At 42.7% G+C, this 22,156-nt stretch overlaps 1 protein-coding gene across 5 annotated transcripts in view; it reads left to right on the forward strand.

The window, feature by feature from the left end:
- Positions 1-22,156, forward strand: part of pemt (phosphatidylethanolamine N-methyltransferase) — a 116,108-nt gene that overhangs the window by 50,473 nt on the left and 43,479 nt on the right. For 2 of the 5 annotated variants that reach the window (XM_017685953.2, XM_017685954.1), the window contains exon 5: positions 11,895-12,006. In XM_017685953.2, coding sequence (XP_017541442.1) covers positions 11,895-12,006 — 112 coding nt within the window. Of the gene's footprint in view, positions 1-11,894; positions 12,007-15,457; positions 15,574-15,610; positions 15,762-22,156 lie in introns of all 5 variants that reach the window. The other 3 variants (XR_001856760.2, XR_005131331.1, XR_005131332.1) reach the window with 3 other exon arrangements.

Consider the following 22,156-nt stretch of genomic DNA (forward strand, 5'->3'; position numbering starts at 1 on the left):
ATTTTATACTTTAAACACAGATTTTAATATAGTCTTTATTAAAAAGAAGTTTGTGCACCCTGGATCATTTTACATGCTGCTAATCAGAGTTATTAATAATTATATTCACATTAAATTATAACTGGAATACTGAGCTTCTGCTTTATAATGAACTAATCAGTGTTACCTTATGTATCAGTCCACATATGTTGATATACATCTGTGTTTAAGATGCTTGTTAATGGATTAATGATGAACAGATTAGAAATAGTCCACTACTATGAATATATTATGTAAATATGAACTGGGACTGAGTGGGAACAGTAAGTAAGAGTCTGATATTCACACATCCACTAGTTCAGTGCTCTGGATCTGAACTGATTACATTCTGTTTTAATTACACTGTAACTATCTTGGCAAGTGAACCTGGTCTTGGATGTAATGGATACGGTTGTGTTTCTCATGTTGAGACTATAGAAACCCTGTATTAATATTGCTTAACTGGACAGAGTAGAAATACGCTTGAAACCTAGCAGTGGGAGGTTCACTGACTAACATCAAAATGTTAACATGAAAATAATTAGCATAATCGAATAATTAGATGCTCACAATGAGAAATATTAGATGCATCAACAGATTTGAGATCTGCCCGCTGCTGAAAGACCGTGTTCTGCGCTGCAGCTAATGATGGTGTTTTTACAGACCGGGTCGTGTTTTGGTTTCTGCTCTGATTCAATGTTATCAGCACTGTGATAAAGCTCTAGTCACAGCCTCAGTAAAGCTGTTGCTGTGGTTTACGACACCAAGAACAAATGTTTAAACTTGGTCAGTTTCCCGTACAACTCTCATTTCACACATTCCAGTTAATCTCAGTATAAGTTCTGACTGTTAAGTCATCACAGGCCTTAACTGTCTACCCAGTGTCACTTTAGTGCGGTTAAATGTGAACAGAAGTGTGGTGAGGACCTGCATTACAGTCGTTAGGCCTCTTTTAGAGTTCATTACTATTTACGGCTCCCAAATCTGGAGCCGTACTCATTTTACAGACCAGTCCTAGGGAGACTCGCTGGAGTCACACATTTAAACTCTTAATCTCTGTCTATCTTTTTTCCATCATTTTAATTTAAATTTTTATTTCTTTGGCTGACTAAAATCTTCATTTCATCTGCTATTACTGTTGTCTTTTGTTTATAAATACACTTTAATGACCGTTTATGATCCTTTTACATGACCGTTTTAAATTTTAGTTCATTATTTATTTATCCTTTTTACATTTTCTAAAAATTAAGTTTTTCTGTGTTATAATAGTTGTAATAGTTGTAATAGTTATCTTAATAGTTGTAATAGTTATCTTATTTATTCCCATTTATTGGTCACCCTCACTGCATTTTAGTGAATATAAGGAAAAAAAATGTAAATGAATTCATTTACATATATCCCCCCATTCAGCCTACAACAGTTTAGCCCCACCCATTCAGCCTACAGCAGTTTACAGAAGCTTTTTGAAAGAGCCAGGCTGAGCCATGGTCCGTTGCAGGTGGAGGTTCGAGGGGTGGTAGGCACTCCTCCCGCCACCCGATAACTCGGAAGATCTGTGTAAACAACAGGTTCTCCATACTGGAAGAGCTGGATGATGCCACTCCAACACCCATCAGAGTGAGCTCTCCAGCCATCAACTTCACCCCCGCTCCATCCACAAGCCCCACCGGGCAGCAGGCCGCGCCGGGTCTGCAGAAGCGTGGCTTAGCTCCGAGGGACATCCCCACCTCCAGAAGACCATCCGGCTAAGCTCCCTCTCAGACTCACACTATAAACGATCAGCCTGAACACTGCTCCCCCCCACGAGAAACTGGCATTCAAACACCGCTGATCACCGAGCCGAGACCTCATCGTTTACCCCCGCGACAGACCCGCAGGCCTCAATAAACCACCCTCATAGTTGGCGACTCAATCGTCAGGAACATTCAGCATCGCTCAGCTGCTGTCCACTCAGTCTTTGGTGCAAAGGTCTCTGTCATTACACTGCAGCTTCCCAGTCTTTTAAAGAAACCCCATTCAGTGGAGAGGACAATAATCCACGTGGGATGTAATGACATCAGAAACCAGAGCACAGAACCGTTAAAAAAGGACTTCACATGCCTGCTATCCTCCATACAAGACTGTGGTAAATCTGTTTTTATCCCTTCACTAGGAAGAGGCTCAGGTCATTTTCGTAGACTTTTAAACCTTCATATCTGGCTTCAGAATACCTGCCTCTCCCAAGGCTTGACTTTTATAGACAACTTTAACCTCTTCTGGAATCGTTCCTCCTTCTATAGATCTGATGGGATTCATCCCAATAGGCTGGGTGCTCAGATCTTAGGACACAATATGTTTTACTCTGTTTTTAATTTTAAATGACAACTCAAGACCTACAATGCAAGTTCAGTTATACCAGTAGTCATTAGTCGTAGAAGACCTAGGACCAGCATTTTTACAAGAAATGCCAATAATCCTCATAATGTTAACGTTTTTATTAATCGTGATCATCTTATCCACATTAAGCCATCTCAAATTACCATAAACCCCCAAGAAAACTGCACTAATAACCCAGTGAGTAATCTTGAAAGTTTTAAGAAAAGAAAAGGTTTAGGTTTAATCCATCTGAATACCTGAAGACCTGGCTTAGACATTGTACCAATGATGAAGTTGTAGCTTTAATAATTTTATCCTCCATAGAAAAGACAGAATTTCAAGGGGAGGGGGAGTTGCTATTTATACCAGAGTAAATTCACAAACTAGTGTTTTATGTGCAGTATGTAAAGAAAAATGTTATGAGTTCTTAGCCCTCAAGGTTTCACTTGGAAAAAATAACTCTCTTGTTTTAATTGGGATATACAGGCCTCCCTCTGCCCCACACTCTGCAGTTGAGGAATTAGCTGATCTTTTATTCAAATTTAGTGCTTCTGAATGGCTGGTCCTAGGTGATTTTAACCTCAACTGGCTTTCTAATGCATCCGATCACTTAAAGGAAATATGTGGCAATCTTACCCTAACACAGTTAATCAATGAACCAACTCGCCCAAATCTGAAAGAGCCCACCAAGTCAACCCTGATGGACCTAATACTGTCCAATAAAGCTGACAAAATTACTGCCTCAGGAGTTTTTGAACTTGGCATAAGTGATCATTGTCCCATCGGATGCATTAGAAACAGTTGTACAAACAAAACGGGCTCTCGGTTGGTGGTTAGAAGAAATTTGAATAATTTCCAGGCTTTCCACCTTACACTAGAAATCTCAGGTGTCGATGGGGCACTAAACCATTTCATTAAAACTTTCCTAACAGTGGTAAACAAAAATGCCCCATTCAAAAAGTCAAGAATAAGAGACAGATCAAGTTTCCTCATTGTTTAAGGCCAGAAATAAAGCTTGGTCAACTGCTAGACACTTAGGCGAGAGAGACCATTTGCTTACCTTTAGACAGTTGAGAAATAAATGTACCTCTGCTGTTAGAAAAGCTAAATCAGAATATTACCTTAGCTTAATTACCAGCACTAGAAACCCTCAAAACTTCTGGAAAATAGTAAATTCCCTTAAAAATAATTTCCCTCCTTTTCCAACCAGCGTTTCAGTTGACGATCAGCTGATTTCTGCCCAGAAGGAAATATGTCAAGCTTTTAACTCACATTTTGCTGCAGCTGGCCACATCTTTGATAGAAATAGCATAAACCTATTGACTAAAACTGATCTCAACTCTACTGTTTCTAAAATGCATGGTCTCTTCTCACTCCAGCCATTTTCTCCATATTTAGTTGCTAATGCCCTGGCTAAAATTAATCCACGAAAAGCCACTGGAGAAGATGGGCTGGACCCCTTTTTATTGCGTCTCGCAGCCCCAATTATTTTAGAATACACTTTATACATTTTTAATCTTTCAGTTTTATCTTGCAGAATTCCCAGGGTCTGGAAAACAGCTCATGTAATTCCTCTGCATAAAGGTGGTGAGACAACAGATCTGAATAATTATAGGCCAATCTCAAAACTGTCGTGTTTAGCAAAAATGTTAGAATCTCTAGTGAACCAGCAATTGAAATCATTTCTTCACTTCTTCTATCAGTCTGGTTTCAGAGAAGGTCACTGCACTAGCTCTGCTATGACACTGGTTTTAAACAATCTTTATTCAGACATGGACAAGAAGAAACATTGTGCAGCTGTTTTTATTGACTTAACAAAAGCAGTCGACACAGTTGATCACACTCTTCTTTTAAGGAATTTAGAAAAGATTGGCTTTGATGCAACTGCTCTGGAATGGACCCAAAACTACCTCACTGACAGAAATCAATGCATGGCATTGAATAATTATAAATCAGATTTGGTATCTGTATCTAAAGGTATACCACAAGGTTAAATTTTGGGTCCAGTTTTATTTAATATATACATAAATGATATTGCTGCCTCTGCTTCTACCTCAAACTGCAAAATTCACCTTTATGCAGATGACACAATTTTATATTGCTCAGCTGATTCTATTCATGCTGCAACATGAAAATAACAGAGCTCATTTAATGCTCTGCAGGAGGCATTATATAAGCACAAACTAGTTTTAAACGCTGTGAAAAGTTTGTGCTGTTTTCCAGCTCTTTTAATACTGATTTTAGTACTGTAAATAGTACTACCCTGGCAGGATCCACCATTGAGAGAGTCACAGAATATAAAAATCCTTGGCATATGGCTGGACAATAAACTCAGTTTTAAACCACACATGAATAAACTAGTCAGTAAATGCAGACAGAAGCTGGGTTATTTTTTATAGATGTAAGTCCTGTTTCCGCATGCACACCAGAAAGATTAGTTGAAGCAACTTTACTATCAGTGCTGGACTATGGTGACGTTATCTATAAATATGCTCCCTCCAGCTCTCTCAAAATACTGGACCCAGTGTATCACTCTGCACTGAGGTTCATTACTGGAGATCCGTACAGAACTCATCACTGTGACCTGTATGCGAAAGTTGGTTGGCCCTCTTTAATGGTACGAAGGGAAACACACTGGTTGATTTTTATTTCTAAGACACTCTCCGGTCATTTGCCAGAATATATCACTTCATTGATGAATACAAATAACAGTAATTATCAGACTCGCTCTAGTAATTGGATCAGCTGCCAGGTACCAAGAGTTTTTACTGAACTGGGGAAAATCTGCTTTTAGTTACAGTGCACCAGCGAACTGGAATTCACTACAGGAAACACTAAAACTCAGCTCACTGGTGTCACTCAGTCATTTTAAACTTTTAATATTTAACCACCTTCAGAAAGCCTGTACCTGTTTTACTTAATCTTATTTATTCATAAATTTTATTTTTTGTTTTCTTTCTTTCTTTCTTTCTTTCTTTCTTTCTTTCTTCATTTATTTTTCTCTCATTTTATCATTTTATTTTTAATAGTTTTGTGTCATTACTTTTTAATTTGTATTATTGTATTATTACTTTATTAATCTCTTATCTTTTTGATCTTAATCTCTTGTCATTTAAACTTCGTTTTATTTTTATCTATTTTTATCTTTTATTCACTATTATTTTAATTTTTCTTATAATTTAAAATGATTAAATGTAGTTATTATTTTCTTTGTCATGTCAGTCCCTGTTTTTGTAAATGCTTGGCTACATTGAAAATGAGGGTTGCCCTCAATGTACTTCCGAGTCAAAATAAAAGTTGATTGATTGATTGATTGATATCAGCCTACGTTGTCTGTTTAAATCTATTGGGGCTAGTCCTGATCCTGGAGGTCAGTTTGGACAGAAAGTGAGGAACAAACAGTGAAATAAAAGGTCTGAAGGTCTGTGAGAGCAGCAGCTCCACCGCGGGAGCCCTGCAGTTTGTTAGTGGCCTCTGCTCTGCCGAGGCAGGTGAGAGCTGTGGCCGTGATTGGTGAGCGGCGCTGTGTGAGAACAGGTGTGAACATATTCAGCTTACGTTCCTCTCTCTCTCGGGGGAAGCAGTTGATGTTACAGCTTATGCAACACAAACTAATTCACGCCCCAGTCCGAGAATAATGACATATAAGCGGGGAGGAACAGCCAGGTGTGCTTTACAGCTGGACCTTTGTCCTAAACTGGGTCAGAGGGAGTCTGTTTGTGTAAGAGTGTGGGTGTGTGTGGGTGTGTGTGTGTGTGTGTGTAACTGGGGGTGTGTGTTTGTGTGTGTGTGTGTTGATGGTGTGGGTGTGAGTGAGTGTGTGTGTGTGAGAGAGAGAGAGAGAGAGAGAGAGAGTAGGTGTGTGTGTAACTGGGGGTGTGTGTGATGGGATGTGTGGGGGTGTGATTGTGTATGAGAGAGTCTGAGTGTGTGAGTGTGTTGATGTGTGTGATGTTTGTGTGTTGATAGTGTGTGTGACTGTCTGTGTTGATGGTGTGAGTGTGTGTTGATGGTGTGTGTGTGTGTGTGTGTGTGAGTGTGTGTTGATTGTGTGTGTGTGTGGGAGTGTGCACGAGGCTGTGGGAGTGTGTGCGCGAGTCTGTGGGAGTGTGTGTTGGTGTGTGTGTGTGTGTGAGAGAGTCTATGTGAGTGTGTGTGTGTGTGTGAGAGATGGCGTGTGTGTGAGTGTGTGTGTTGATGGTGTGTGTGAGTGTGTATTGGGGTGTGTGTGTGTGTGTGTGTGTGTGAGAGTGTGAGAGAGAGAGTGTGTGTGTGTGTGTGTTGATGGTGAGTGTGTGTGTTGATGAAGGCTACAGTGTCCAGTGAAGTCAGTGCACTGTTATGTAGACTGTTCCACTTATTTACTGCCTGTCCTACAATTCTGCTCACCAGGTGAGTCAGATACACTGTCTGACCTAGAACTAGAACCCACAGAGAGAGAGGAGGTGTGGATAGAGGGACAGATGTTTCTGTAATCCTAAAAATATGGTTCTTCAAGGGTTCTTTACTAAAGGAAATGGTATATCTTTGCATGGTTAAATGGTTTTTTGCATGGTTAAGTGGTTCTACACTGTGTGCACAATTATTAGGCAAGTCTTATTTTTGAGGATTATTTTTATTAATGACCAACTACAGTGCTCTCGGTTAATCCAAAATGTTAATAAACCTCAAACATGAATGTTTAAGAAAGTAAAAGTAAGGTTTTGGCTTTCTAAGGAGAATATCTATATGTGCACAATTATTGGGCAACTATTATTGTGCAGAATTATTACGCAGCGAAATGAAAAACACACATTATCCCATCTCACTTTTTTATTTTCATCTGTTCAAGTGAGAATTATAAACCAACAACTCAAAACTTTCCAATAAACATTTCTGACATATAAAAAAAAAAAATCAGTGACCAATATAGCCACCCTTCTTTTCAATAACAGTGATAAGCCTTCCATTTACTGAGTCTGTCAGTTTCTTGATCTGTTGACAATCAACTTTTTGCGCAGCAGCAACCACAGCCTCCCAGACACTGTTCAGAGAGGTGTATTGTTTTCCTTCACTGTAAATCTCCCGTTTCAGAATTGCCCGCAAGTTCTCAGTTGGGTTCAGGTCAGGTGAGGAAGGGGGCCATGTCATAAGTTTTTTTTTTTTATTTTTAATGCCTTTACTGGCTAGCCATGCAGAGGAGTACTTGGATGCATGTGACGGAGCATTGTCCTGCATAAAAATCATTGTCTTTTTGAAAGATGCAGACTTCTTCCTGTACCACTGCTTAAAGAAAGTGTCTTCTAAAAACTGGCAGTAGGCTTGGGAGTTGATTTTGAGCCCATCTTCAACACGAAAAGGTCCAACCAGCTCATCTTAAATAATACCAGCCCCACCTCCACCTTGCTGGCGTCTGACTCGAAGTGGAGCTCTGTGCCCATTACTGATCCAGCCATGGGCCCATCCATCTGGTCCGTCAAGAGTCACTCTCATTTCATCAGTCCATAAAACCTTTGAAAAATCTGTCTTCAGATATTTCTTGGACTAGTCTACATGCTTCAGCTTATGTGTCTTGTTCAGTGGTGGTCAGGTTTCAGCCTTCCTTACCTTGGCCATGTCTCTGAGCACTGAACATCTTGTACTTCTTGGTAATCCAGGTAGGTTGCAGGTCTGAAATATGACAGAACCGGAAGATAATGGGTTCCTTATAGCTTCATGCTTGATTCTTCTCAAATCCTTTGCAGTTAATTTGCATCTTTTTTTCTCAACACGTTTCTTGCGACCCTGTTGACTATTTGCAACAAAACATTTGATGGTTCTGTGATCACACCCCAATATCTTAGCAATTTCAAGAGTGCTGCATCCCTCTGAGACTTTTGGTCATTTTTGACTTTTCAGAGTCAGTTAAATCTCTTTTTTGGCCCATTTTGCCTAAAGAAAAAAGCTGCCTAATAATTATGCACACCTTGATATAGGGTGTTGACCTCCTTAGGCCACACCCTCCCTCATTACACAGTTATACATCACCTGCTATGCTTAAATCCATTAAGCAATCAAGTTTATCCAGCTTGGAGTTAGAAAATACCTAAAAATCATATTATGGTCAAAATACTCACTTGCCTAATAATTGTGCACACAGTTTGATGTAGAGTGTGTTGTATATGGTTCTATATAGCATCAAAAAGAGTTCTGCTAGTGAAGTGAAGAAGAACTCATTTTGTTACCATATAGAACCATCTACAAAACATTCTCCATCAATCTGAAGAACCATTTAACCATGCATAGGCTTCTTTGAGTGTTCACAATTCTGTATGGAACCACTTTCATTACTAAGGAAGCCCTGAAGCACCATCTGTTTAGGATTAGTGAGAAGTGCTGTATTGGTGACATTGAGCTGAATGAATCTGCTCTGATTGGTGTTCCGTTCCTCTTCCTGTCAACTCAGATGTTCGCCAATCATGGTCATCTGTTGGGTCATGTAAACTGAATCTGTCTGTCAGTCCAGGCCTGGTCAGCTGTCCTGCGTCCCATGAGCATCATCTCCGAGAGAGAGAGGAGATGCTGCACATGCTGAGGGAGAAGCGTGTTCTCTCTCTCCCTCCGTCTGAATAATGAGGAACATTTTATAGAAATGTCTACACTGCAGTGGAGAAGCTTTCATACTCAAAGTACTTTCTGCTGTTCAGGCAATAATGATGTGATATTTAAGCAGTAGAACCCGAGAGGGAGGGAGTTATTGCGGAATAACATACAGCTGTGATTTGGTGGCCATAGATTATCACCGCCGTGATGTTATTGGTGATAACTCACTCCTCGAGTGTTCTACTGCTTTAATACAGCAGGTAAATAAGCACAGTAATGAAGGACCCGGGCCATGAACGCGGCGTTTAATATGTTTTTATGTTCAGACTGAGCCATGTGTCGCTAGGCTACTGAGCCAACTGCCGCAGTGTCAGGTTTAGCTCAGTTTTGTAAATTTTTGCTGGATCAATATTGACGTTATAAACCTCCCACTCCTGCTATTCACCTCCCCGCTCCTGTTGATAACCTTCTGCACCTGCTATTAATCTCCTGCTCCTGCTATTCACCTCCCGCTGCTGCTGTTAACCTCCCGCTCCTGCTATTAAACCTCGCTCCTGCTTTTCACCTCCTGCTCCAGCTATTGAACTCCCGCTCCTGCTATTCACCTCCTGCTCCTGCTATTCACCACCAGCTCCAGCTATTGAAGGTCCTGCTCCAGCTATTCACCTCCCGCTCCAGCTATTGAACTCCCGCTCCTGCTATTGACCTCCCGCTTCTGCTATTCAACTCCTGCTCCTGCTATTCACCTCCCGCTCCTGCTATTCAACTCCTGCTCCTGCTATTCACCTCCCACTCCTGCTATTCACCTGCCGCTTCTGCTATTCAACTCCCGCTCCTGCTATTCACCTGCCACTCCTGCTATTCACCTCCCGTTCCTGCTATTAACCTCCCGCTGCTACTTTTAACCTCCTGCTCCTGCTATTCAACTCCCGCTCTTGCTATTCAACTCCCCTGCTCCTGCTTTTAAACCTCTCTCTTGCTATTCACCTCCCACTCCTGCTATTCAACTCCCACTGCTGCGGTTAACCACCAGCTCCTGCTATTCACCTCCCGCTCCAGCTATTCACCTCCCAGTCCTGCTATTCACCTCCCACAGCTGCTGTTAACCTCCCGCTCCTGCTATTCAACTCCCGCTCCTGCTATTCACCTCCCACTCCTGCTATTGAACTCCCGCTCCTGTTATTAAACCTTGTTCTTGCTATTCACCTCCCGCTCCTGCTATTCACATCCCAGTCCTGCTATTCACCTCCTGCTACTGCGGTTAACCTTCTGCTCCTGGTATTGAACTCCCGCTTCTGCTATTAAACCTTACTCTTGCTATTCACCTCCCAGACCTGCTATTCACCTCCCAGTCCTGCTATTCACCTCCCACAGCTGCTGTTAACCTCCCGCTCCTGCTATTCAACTCCCGCTCCTGCTATTTGCCTCCCACTCCTGCTATTGAACTCCCGCTCCTGTTATTAAACCTTGTTCTTGCTATTCACCTCCCGCTCCTGCTATTCACCTCCCAGTCCTGCTATTCATCTCCCAGTCCTGCTATTCACCTCCCGCTCCTGCTATTCAACTCCCGCTCCTGCTATTTGCCTCCCACTCCTGCTATTGAACTCCCGTTCCTGTTATTAAACCTTGTTCTTGCTATTCACCTCCCGCTCCTGCTATTCACCTCCCAGTCCTACTATTCACCTCCCAGTCCTGCTATTCAACTCCCCCGCTCCTGCTATTCAACTCCCGCTCCTACTATTCACCTCCCAGTCCTGCTATTCAGCTCCCGCTGCTGCTGTTAACCTCCACCTCCTGGTTTTTAACTCCCACTCCTGCTATTGAACTCCTGCTCCTGCTATTGAACTCCTGCTCCTGTTATTAAACCTCACTCCTGCTATTAAAGCTCGCTACTGCTATTAAAGCTCGCACCTGCTATTCACCTCCCGCTCCTGCTATTCACCTCCTGCTCCTGCTGTTCACTTCCTGCTCCAGCTATTCACCTCCCGCTCCTGCTATTCACCTCCCGCTCCTGCTATTCACCTCCCGCTGCTGCTGTTAACCTCCCGCTACTGCTATTCAACTCCCTCTACTGCTATTCAACTCCCACTCCTGCTATTCAACTCCTACTCCTGCTATTCAACTCCTACTCCTGCTATTAACCTCATGCCCCTGCTATTAACCTCCCACTCCTGCTATTCACCTCCTGCTCCTGGTGATTGAGAAAGGACTAATTAAGGGAGAACACTGTTATGAGTATGCATGACACCCTGTTTAAAGGGTTCTTCAGGGGTTCTTTAGTAAAGACAGTGGTTATACGAAGAACCAGTGAACCTCCCGAATGCTAAGTGGTCCTTTTTATCATTAATTATTTTTTATTTTTACTATTTTTGTTGTTGTTGTTATTTTGCCTCTCATTTAATTGTTTTACTCAGTGTTGGGGTTTTTATTGACTTTTTGATTTGGTTGTCTAACTTGTTTTGTTGGCTGAAAGTTTTGTTTGTCATTTTGTTTAATGCTTGTGTTTCATCATTTTTGATGCTCTTCTATTATGACAGATTTATATTTGCTGTTTTCAGTCCCTTGTTTTTTGTTCAAATGCTCGGCTACATTGTAAACGAGGGTCATCCTGAATGGACCCTGCATTTGAATAGAGGTTGATTGATCCCCTGGACTGGGCAGCGTGGAGACACGTACAGATGATTCTTTTGATGATCTGAAGATGCTGGTCAAGGACTGCCTGTTCTGCTCTTGACCTAAATAGCAGAAGAGAGAAGACACAACTGTAATGCTGGCAGGGACAGAGTGGACCTGTCTGTATGATGGACACTGCTGGTGTGAAGGTGGATGGAATTGCCTGTTTGTGTTGGATTGTTTGAAGAAGGAAGAAAGGAAAGAGTTTGTGTTTGCAGACCTTCAGTGCTCATTAGCAAGAAGTGAAAGTCTGAGACAGGCTTTTTTCTCTGGTTCTCTTCCTGCAGGCGACTACTTTGGCATCCTAATGGAGCAGAAGGTGACTGCGTTCCCATTTAACATCATGGAGAACCCAATGTACTGGGGCAGCACCGCCAACTACCTTGGCCTGGCCTTAATGTGAGTAGATCTGCAGTCTGTGCAGTGTATGGGTTAAAGAGATGAAGAACTTGGGAGAAGAGGGTTAAACATTTAGTCTCTGAGTTCATCCTCTCTCGATCTGTCCATCTCTTCTTAACCTGTCCTCTAAAGGTACTTTATAGAACACGATCCTGATATGTTTCATATCTAAATGCTCCGTTATCTTCATCACTACTTTCCAAACCCGCTGCAGCAGCTTCAGCAGCTATAAACTCTCTGATGCTGTTTCACACAAGTCTCCGATGTGGACTGAATAAAGAATGAAGGGTTTCCGGCATGACGGTCAGTCCTTAGTGATTTCCTGAGTGTCTGTTGGTCAGTTTCACGCAGAATGTAGACAAACACATGAATCCAGCAGCTCCACACGGTGAGAGGCAGATGACGTGTATTTCAGCCCCTCTACATAGGCTCTTAACTCCGGATGTGGGTCAGGTGCAGGTAGATCACAAAGCTCCTGATCAAATTTTGTTTTTTGTAACAGAGCTAAGATACTAAAGGCTGCGGCTCTGAATCGTTACTCAAAAACAGTCAGTCATTACAAATGACTAATTACTAATTACCTCGAAATATAATGGGACTACTTTACTGATTGCTTATGGCTTAGAGTGCCCCCAAACATCTGTACCCTACACTAACCCAGTTGGACAGTACAAGGAAGGACAACCAAAAACCCTCTCAGAACTTTAGAACTACTGATAACATTCTCAAAAGTTCACTCGTAAAAATGATGGTTCTGTAGTTTAGAACCATGAACACACAAAGAACCCTTTACATGGTTAAGGAGTTCTTCGCATGGAGAAATAATTCTTCAGATTGTTGGAGAATGTAGACTTTTTTGAAAAGAGTTCTATATAGCACCAAAAAAGGTTCTTATATTGTGATGTCAAGACTGTAACAGTAGAGGAACCCTTTTTGGTGCTACATAGAACCCTTTTCAAAAAAAAAAACTTTACAGAACCATATAAAACACACTTTCCATCAATCTGACAAACCATTTTATGAGACAATGAAACATTTTATCATGCAAATGGTTCTTTGAGTGTTCATAGCTCTACACCATGAACCATTTTCTTTACTTAGGAACCCCTAAAGTGTGCATGCTCCGTATCCCTGCCTCCCTAATCAAACCCAGCCTTGCTGAAAATCACATCTGGTCCCTCCATTTTCTCCTGATTTGTTTGCTGTCTGTTTGCTGTTCCTCAGAACTTCCACGTGCTTGTTAACATGTCCATCAGATGCCGTTTAGCGCTGATTACACATTTCATCAGGCACCAGAGTGCCAGCTAAATAAAAGAGCTTCTGATAAGAGAACAGCTTATATCCCAATTCTGAAGAAAGCACTGTGTGTAAATTATTATACAGTTTCCATCAAATCACATAACATTATGCTCAACGTCAACCAACACAGACTTACACTGACAGAAAGCTGCCAGATGTGCCAGCATGATTCAGAACCAGGACAGGTACAAGAGACATGTTTGCTGACGTACACAGGATTATTAAAAAGGTAAAGAGGTCAGGAAGGAAGTCAACATGCATTTTCTTGACTACAGCCAAACTTTTGATCGCATCAACCGTGGAACATGGAATATGCTTGGGAAAATGGGAATAGTAGAGCATCTCACTGTTCTAAAGAGGAACCTCTATGCATCATGCTCTATGCTATGATGATCATCAAGCCACAGGCATGACAGAAAAAGGACACACAAGATGTATTTATATACTGCTTTTCACACATATACTGCTTTTCACAGAGCAGCTGTATAGAAAATACATATCCAAGTCCCAAACAGTCATTGCCAAGGCTGAAAAACTCCCTACACTGTTAGAAATAAAGGGCCACTTTCCTTCAAGGTCCAAACAGTGTAAATCTTCCCTCCAAGCTCCAACAGTGGTTTTAAGGTCTAATTGTGAAGCTTAAATCAGTTTTTTCCAGGTGGAAAGTTGGTATTTGTACCTTTTCATAACCAAATGTTTTAAAACAGAACAGTAGAATAAAAGCCTGGAGGTGAGACAGGGTGCGTGGAGTCAGTACAGTTTAGAACATATCATTTCAGTGGATTATGGTTTAGTTATGTTCCCTGACTAAAGGTACTGAGATAGAGCCTCAAGGGTTCCACCCCAGTGACAAGAGGGGAACTGACCCAAAGACAGTCTAGTACCTTTATTTCTGAGAATGTAAGAAAACCCCTAAGAGGAACTGAGACTCAGGGGGATAACCCATCCTTCTCTGGTTGAAGTGTGGTCAGACCAGGTTCTACATCACCAAATGAGTAAGGCAAGGCTGCCCATCTTCCAGGCTCCCACTGGAAGAAGCAGCTGGTTATGGATGATCAGCTCATCCCAAAGGTATTGGATGGAGCTCTATCACTCCAGAGAACACAGTGCCACTGCTCCACAGCCCAATGCTGGAGGGGCTTTATACCCCTCTAGCCCACGCTTGGCATTAGACATGGTGACCTTAGGATTGTGTGCAGCTTCTCCAGAGTGGCCCGTTTTGGTCAGTGCTTTTCTATGGAGATTATACAAGCTGGGTCTGCAGTGGGTGACTTTCAAGGACTAAATGGATCATTTATACAGTCTGACATACATTCTGACTGCCCTCTTTATGTGCATTGGAGGAAATCATGTTCCTGGTGTCTTGTGCAGGGTACAGATATCTGAAGCTCTGTCAGGATGTGCTGCAGCTTCAGATCCATTTTCTCCAGAATGTTTTATAGAAAGCTTAACTTGGTCTTGCTGTTCCTCAGAACATCCTTGTGCTTGTTATCATATCTGTCTGATACAGTTTGCCACTGGTTGCAGCTTTGGCTAAAGTATAATGAGTTTACCATCAGTCCTACTCTGGTTCTGCAGCAGCAGCTGCATCAGTTGTGCCCTATTTTATCTCCGAGATGGAGCGTGGTAGACTTGGAGCTGCAGCACAGGCAGATGTAATTAGGGCTAATGGATGTCTCCAGTGAGGCAGGGTTTCTGAGAGTGCAGCTATATCTGGAAGCTCTTCACTCCTAAAAATCCAAACATGAGACATATTCGTGCATCGGGTTTAATGAACCTTTTTATTGCTGATCAGAGGAGTTTGAATGGCTCCTGTTTGAGTTTTCTTTATTTGCTGTATTAAGATAAACGCATAGATTTTAAAAAAGGGCAGAGAAAAGAACAGAGCGGGAAAGAAATGACGCAAACAGTTGGACCAGCGTTTTAAGGAGCGTTTTAAACTCTGGTGAAATGTGATGTTTTTATATAACTCTGGAGGACTTTCTTCCTGCAAACCGAGCATGTACCTGCATGTGGTCGCCATGGCAACACCAGCTAAATGTCCGCCGGTGACTGACTTTGCTCAGTTGCTAGGCAGCTGCTGCTGGAGCAACTGTCCCATAACCTCCCTCTCCCCCTCTTTCTTTTCCTGTTTCTCTCTTTCTGTTCTCAGCAGTTTGCCGTCCCACGTTCTGATTGATCGGGCCGGCCGCCCCTGAGCCTCCTGCGTCAGAGACCCCAGGGATGTAAGAGACTGGCTGCTAGGCGTGCGTTAAGGAGGCGCTTCATGTATGACACTCTGACCGCCGCATGCTTGATGTTGCAGCTTGCTGTGGTGATCGCGTGCGCATGGCTGAGTGAGGCAGTGTTAGTGGGCTGCACTGATGACGGACCAGCATCAGCAACAGCGCTGAAACCCTTAATCCTGCATTTCTGCTCTGTTTGTGACTCAGCCCTCCAGCTCAAAACATTTGCAGGTGCAGAAACATTTCAGCAGTGTCCAGCTGCATTTCAAAATGACACATAAAGACTAGTTGAACTTTTCAAGTCACTGAAAAATAATGATGAAATATGACTAATGTTTGAGGCAGAGTCCAGAGATTACATTAATATCTCATCATTGCCTTTCTGTGTGGTGCATGTTAGAATGATAGGCTTGGTACCAGCCAAAGGTTGTAGTGCATTTGCTCTGAAGTAGCTTTTGACAATATTGTCCATTCGACCTACAGCAGTTTAGCCCCACCCTTTCCAGTCTTCTGCTCTAGAACTCCTGCACACCTTTATAGTCTTTAGTGTGTTTCCCCTCACTTTTCATATACTGTAGACAGCATAACTGTCAGCTCTGTAGCTCCCACACAGCACATCACATACAGCATATTAGCACACGTTCATGAAGCTTCTCCTCCGTCACCTGGTCACCCCATGACCACTCCGAGCTAAGGAAATCACTAAGGAAGGAAGACACTAAGGAAATCACTAAGGACTGACCGTCACGCTGGAAACCCTTCATTCTTCATTCAGTCCATATCGGAGACTTGTGTAAAACGGTATCAGAGAGTTTACAGCTGCTGAAGCTGCTGCTGGGTTTGGAAAGTAATGATGAAGATAACGCAGCATTTAGATATGAAACATATGAGAATCCTGTTCTATGAAGAACCTTTTAGAGGAGAGTTTAAGAAGAGGGGATTACATCGAGAATAAGCCCTCAGACCCCAGAGTGGAAACGGAAAGTGGCAAGAAATGGTAAACTGCCCAAAGTGACACACATGCCTGAACATTCGGATCATTTTTCACTATGTAGGTCACATCATATCAGGACATATATTTCACAAATTTCCTGATGCGCCTCGTCAGAGGGACTTTATTTAAAGTGACGCAGGCTTGGAGCTCTCGGTGTGTGTGTGTGTGACCCAGCGGTAGTGAGCCTGTTAGTGAATCTGTGAGATTTTTGTGGGAAACTCCTGTCCTCGACTGAACTGCACCCTTATTTACTTATTCAACGCATGATCTACACAGTATATTGTAACATGAATTGATGCAACAGAGTGCAAGAGATGAGCATGTGAGATGAGTTGCGTCAGCTCAGCTCGTCCTGCTGTGTTTCTGCCTTGAGTTAATTGCTCAGTTTTGTTGCATTTGAAAGAGGAGAGATTACAGTCTGTTCACTTGGATGGACATTCACTATAGCACTTTATCATCTTTACAGGTTTCTAAAACGGACAGTGTCACAAACTTAACGTCAGTCTGTCACAAAGTTTCTTAGAGAATAACACACAGAACGAGTTTGGGCTACCAATAAGAACTCAAACTCCCAGAATTCCTCAGATCACACAACACACAGAGCTGAACTCACACGACCTGTTTGAGATTTTATGTGCAGTGAGAAGTCAAACGGGGGATGAATCTGAGGTGATGAGCACTGATTCAGTGAGAGCTGGAGAAATATTTCAAGTTAAATCAAATCACATTTATTGTCACATCACAATTGCGCAGGGATAAAGGTGAGTGAACATAGTTCTTAGTACCTGTAGTACTTAAATATACACTGCTCAAAAAAATAAAGGGAACACTTAAACAACACAATATAACTCCAACTCCAAGTAAATCAAACCTCTGTGAAATCAAACTGTCCACTTAGGAAGCAACACTGATTGCCAATCAATTTCACATGCTGTTGTGCAAATGGAATAGACAACAGGTGAAAATTATTGGCAATTAACAAGACACACTCCATAAAGGAGTGGTTCTGCAGGTGGGGACCACAGACCACTTCTCAGTACCTATGCTTTCTGGCTGACGTTTTGGTCACTTTTGAATGTACACCAGGAGACGTGGAGGAGGCCGTAGGAGGGCAACAACCCAGCAGCAGGAACGCTACCTCCGCCTTTGTGCAAGGAGGAACAGGAGGAGCACTGCCAGAACCCTGCAAAATGACCTCCGGCAGGCCACAAATGTGCATGTGTCTGCACAAATGGTTAGAAACCGACTCAATGAGGATGGTATGAGGGCCCGATGTCAACAGATGGGGGTTGTGCTCACAGCCCAACACCGTGCAGGACGCTTGGCATTTGCCAGAGAACACCAGGATTGGCAAATTCGCCACTGGCGCCCTGTGCTCTTCACAGATGAAAGCAGGAGAGCGATGGAGACGCCGTGGAGAGCGATCTGCTGCAGCATCCTTCAGCATGACCGGTTTGGCAGTGGGTCAGTAATGGTGTGGGGTGGCATTTCTTTGGAGGGCCGCACAGCCCTCCACGTGCTCACCAGAGGTAGCCTGACTGCCATTAGGTACCGAGATGAGATCCTCAGACCCCTTGTGGGACCATATGCTGGTGCGGTTGGCCCTGGGTTCCTCCTAATGCACGACAATGCTAGACCTCATGTGGCTGGAGTGTGTCAGCAGTTCCTGTAAGATGAAGGCATTGAAGCTATGGACTGGCCCACCCGTTCCCCAGACCTGAATCCGATTGAGCACATCTGGGACATCATGTCTCGCTCCATCCACCAACACCACGTTGCACCCCAGACTGTCCAGGAGTTGGCGGATGCTTTAGTCCAGGTCTGGGAGGAGATCCCTCAGGAGACCATCCGCCACCTCCATCAGGAGCCTTGTATGACCTTGTAGGGAGGTCATACAGGCACGTGGAGGCCACACACAATACTGAGCCTCATTTTGACTTGTTTTAAGGACATTACATCAAAGTTGGATCAGCCTGTACTGTGTTTTTCCACTTTGATTTTGTGTGTGACTCCAAATCCAGGCCTCCATTGGTCAATAAATTTGATTTCCATTGATGATTTTTGTGTGATTTTGTTGTCAGCACATTCAACTTTGTACAGAACAAAGTATTCAATGAGAATATTTCATTCATTCAGATCTAGGATGTGTTATTTGAGTGTTCCCTTTATTTTTTTAATTTTTTTGAGCAGTGTACAACAAAAATATATAAGAACTAAAAACATATACATGTCAATTTTCAGTTTTTGACATTGAAAATGGCTGCTGCACTTTACATTGTGTGTAAATTTCATGATGAACAGACCAAAAAGAAACGGCACAGTGACCTCCATGACTTGAAAAAGTCCCATTGACTTACTTTGAAAGTATAGTTTTTCCTTCTCCTGTGTGTGTGTGTGTATGTGTGTGTGCATATATGTATGTATATATATATATATATATATATATGTATATATATATATATATATATATATACACATATATATATTATACACGCACACTTTGCTCGGCTGGCTTCACACGCATATGAATTTGAGTGACATCCCATTCTTAATCCATAGGGTTTAATATGATGTTGGCCCACCCTTTGCAGCTATAACAGCTTCAACTCTTCTGGGAAAGCTTTCCACAAGGGTTAGCAGTGTGTTTATGGGAATTTTTGACCTTCTTCCAGAAGCGTATTTGTGAGGTCAGACACTGATGTTGGACAAGAAGGCCTGGCTCTGCTCTAATTCATCCCAAAGTTGGTGCAGGCCAGTCAAGTTCTTCCACACCAAACTCACTCATCCATGTCTTTATGGACCTGCTTTGTGCACTGGTGTGCAGTCATGTTGGAACAGGAAGGGGCCATCCCCAAACTGTTCCCACAAAGTGGGGAGCATGAAATTGTCCAAACTCTCTTGGTGCTTTGTGCGTTAAGAGTTCCTTTCACTGGAACTAAGGGGCTGAGCCCAACTCCTGAAATAAACCCCCACACCATAATCCCCCCTCCACCAAATTTTATACCCAGTACAATGCAGTCAAACAAGTACCATTCTCCTGGCAACCACCAAACCCAGACTCATCCATCGGATTGCCAGACGGAGAAGCGTGATTGGTCACTCCAGAGAACACATATCCATTGCTCTAGAGTCCAGTGGCAGTGCTTTATACCACTGCATTCCACGCTTTGCATTGCGCTTGGTGATCTAAGGCTTGGATGCAGCTGCTTGGCCATGGATACCCATTCCATGCAGCTCTCTACGCTGTTCTTGAGCTGATGTGAAGGCCACATGAAGTTTGGTGGTCTGTAGTGATTGACCCTGCAGAAAGTTGCTGACCTCTGCACACTATGCGCCTCAGTATCCGCTGACCCTGCTCTGTCATTTTACGTGGCCATCCACTTTGTGGCTGAGTTCCTGTTGTTCCTAATCGCTTCCACTTTGTTATAATACCACAGTTGACTGTGGAATATTTAGTAGTGAGGAAATTTCACGACTGGACTTGTTGCACAGGTGGCGTCCGATCACAGTACCATGCTGGAATTCACTGAGCTCCTGAGAGTGACCCATTCTTTCCCTAATGTTTGTAGAAGCGGTCTGGGGCCTAGGGGCTTGGTTTTATACACCTGTAGCCATGGAAGTGATTGGGACACCTGAACTCAATGATTTGGATGGGTGACTGAATACCTTTGGCAATATAGTGTGTATGTTCTGGGTTTTAAAGGCAAATTAAGTTCATTGTTCTGGTTTATGGCTGCACTACACAGACAACATGCCATATTACGATCTTCTCAACACACAAGGGGAACCCAGACCCCCGAAATGACGTGGAGACTCAGAGCGAGCAAAGCCGCTGACGTCTTGCGGTATTCTTGTTTCAGACCCGCAAATGGCAGTTAGACGTGATTTCCAGGCGCTTCCTTCGTCAGCTGTGAGACTCAGAGCATTCTTGCCTGATGTTGCTGAGATGCTCCAAGGCTCAGAGCCCAGAATAACGTCACACGGTCTCTTCCCCTGCGTGCGTTAAGGATGTGATTCAGGACTCTGTGACTAGGCCAATTATACATAGCAGCTTCATTACCATCCATATCAGCGTCTCATCTTAATCAGTAACATCTCTTTAGAATCTGGCATGTGAAGAGAAGAATATGCAACTCGGTTTGTTTAGATTAGCCTCGCTCGGCTGACCGGTCATGCCGTCCCTCAGAAATTTAACTTCTTTTCACATTTTTCTTACTGTGTGTCCTGTTACACTCTTAAAGATGGTTCTTCAATGGTTCTTTAGTATAGACAGTGGATCTATATAGAACCATGATCACTGATTAAATGCATGATTAAAGTGATCTCTGCATGGTGAAGTTGTTCTATAGATTGACGGAGAATGTGGTTCTATGTATCACCAAAAAGTGCAATAATTTGCATGATATCTGTACTTATTTAAGATAATCAACTTGAGGCTGTTAAACACCTCAATAGTTTAATCTCTGATGAGTGCTGACATCACAGCAGTGGGCGTGGCCTTTGGCTTCATTCCCAGTGTAGCACTGTCACTGATACTGGTTCAAATGTTTACAGGTGTGATGTTTTAGTGCAAATAAACTGAATACAGGTATTCATCAGTCCTGAGATCCGTGCCATTCTGGAAGAACTGGATCTATTTTTGGCTCCCACACAGCTGAACTGGTGGAAAAGCTTATCTGTAGACGTCTCTGCTATTTGCTAACGAGCTGAGCCAGGTTTCTCCTCCTTTATCTGAGTGTGATTTCTAACACGCTCCACTGCTCACGTGCAGCATGGACTGTTGTCCTGGAACCTCCCACATGTGAGTGGAGAACCAACAGGAATACTTAAGTGTGTTGTGACATCTATGCCCATCCGTAGACCTACAGCTATAAAACTGGACCGTAATATTCCATTTAGTCTCTAACAAAACAGTCATAACTCTATACACACTTGACCGAATGTGTCAGTCGTGACTGTTTTGGTGACAATTTTGGCTCATTTTGAGCTCAAATACTCAATGTTCACACAGAAAATCATAATATTTCTTATTAAAACACAAAGTGCTGAACTGCAGAAAATATGGCGATTCTTAATGTTCCTCACTCACTTTCAGACTTTGGGACACATTTACTTCAAAACAATGGGATCTAACTGCTCACCATGTGGCCATGAGGGACAGGGACAGGGCAGCCTCACTTCCTACTCTGAAATGCTGGGGTGGGGCTAAAATAAGGCTCCGCCCACAGACTAAAACTCTTTTTGGGTATTGATGTGAAAACGTGGGACTTTAAAAGAAATCCAGAAAACAGCATTGAAAAAACCACAGAAGCATTTTAAGTGTTGTTTTAAGAGGGGTTTGGGGTTTGGGAAGAAAAAATTCAATGATTGCGAATGTCGTTTTTGTCTGAAGAAAATCTGCAAAATGACAGGTTTACAGGAGAAGGAAAAACCATACTTTACTTTTAATGTAAGACATTTTGGGCCGTTTCTTTTAGTCCATTCATCGTGAAATTTACACACAGTGTAAAGAACAATAGGCTTTTTCAGATCATGTCAAAAACTGAAAAACAATAAAATGGAGATACGAGGTTTTCTTCTGACAGTAGAGATGTATTTAGCTTATTACTCTCTCAATTAATGTCTTGCGTTT

The sequence above is a fragment of the Pygocentrus nattereri genome, chromosome 13 (genome assembly GCF_015220715.1).
Source record: "Pygocentrus nattereri isolate fPygNat1 chromosome 13, fPygNat1.pri, whole genome shotgun sequence".
Lineage (NCBI taxonomy): Eukaryota > Metazoa > Chordata > Actinopteri > Characiformes > Serrasalmidae > Pygocentrus > Pygocentrus nattereri.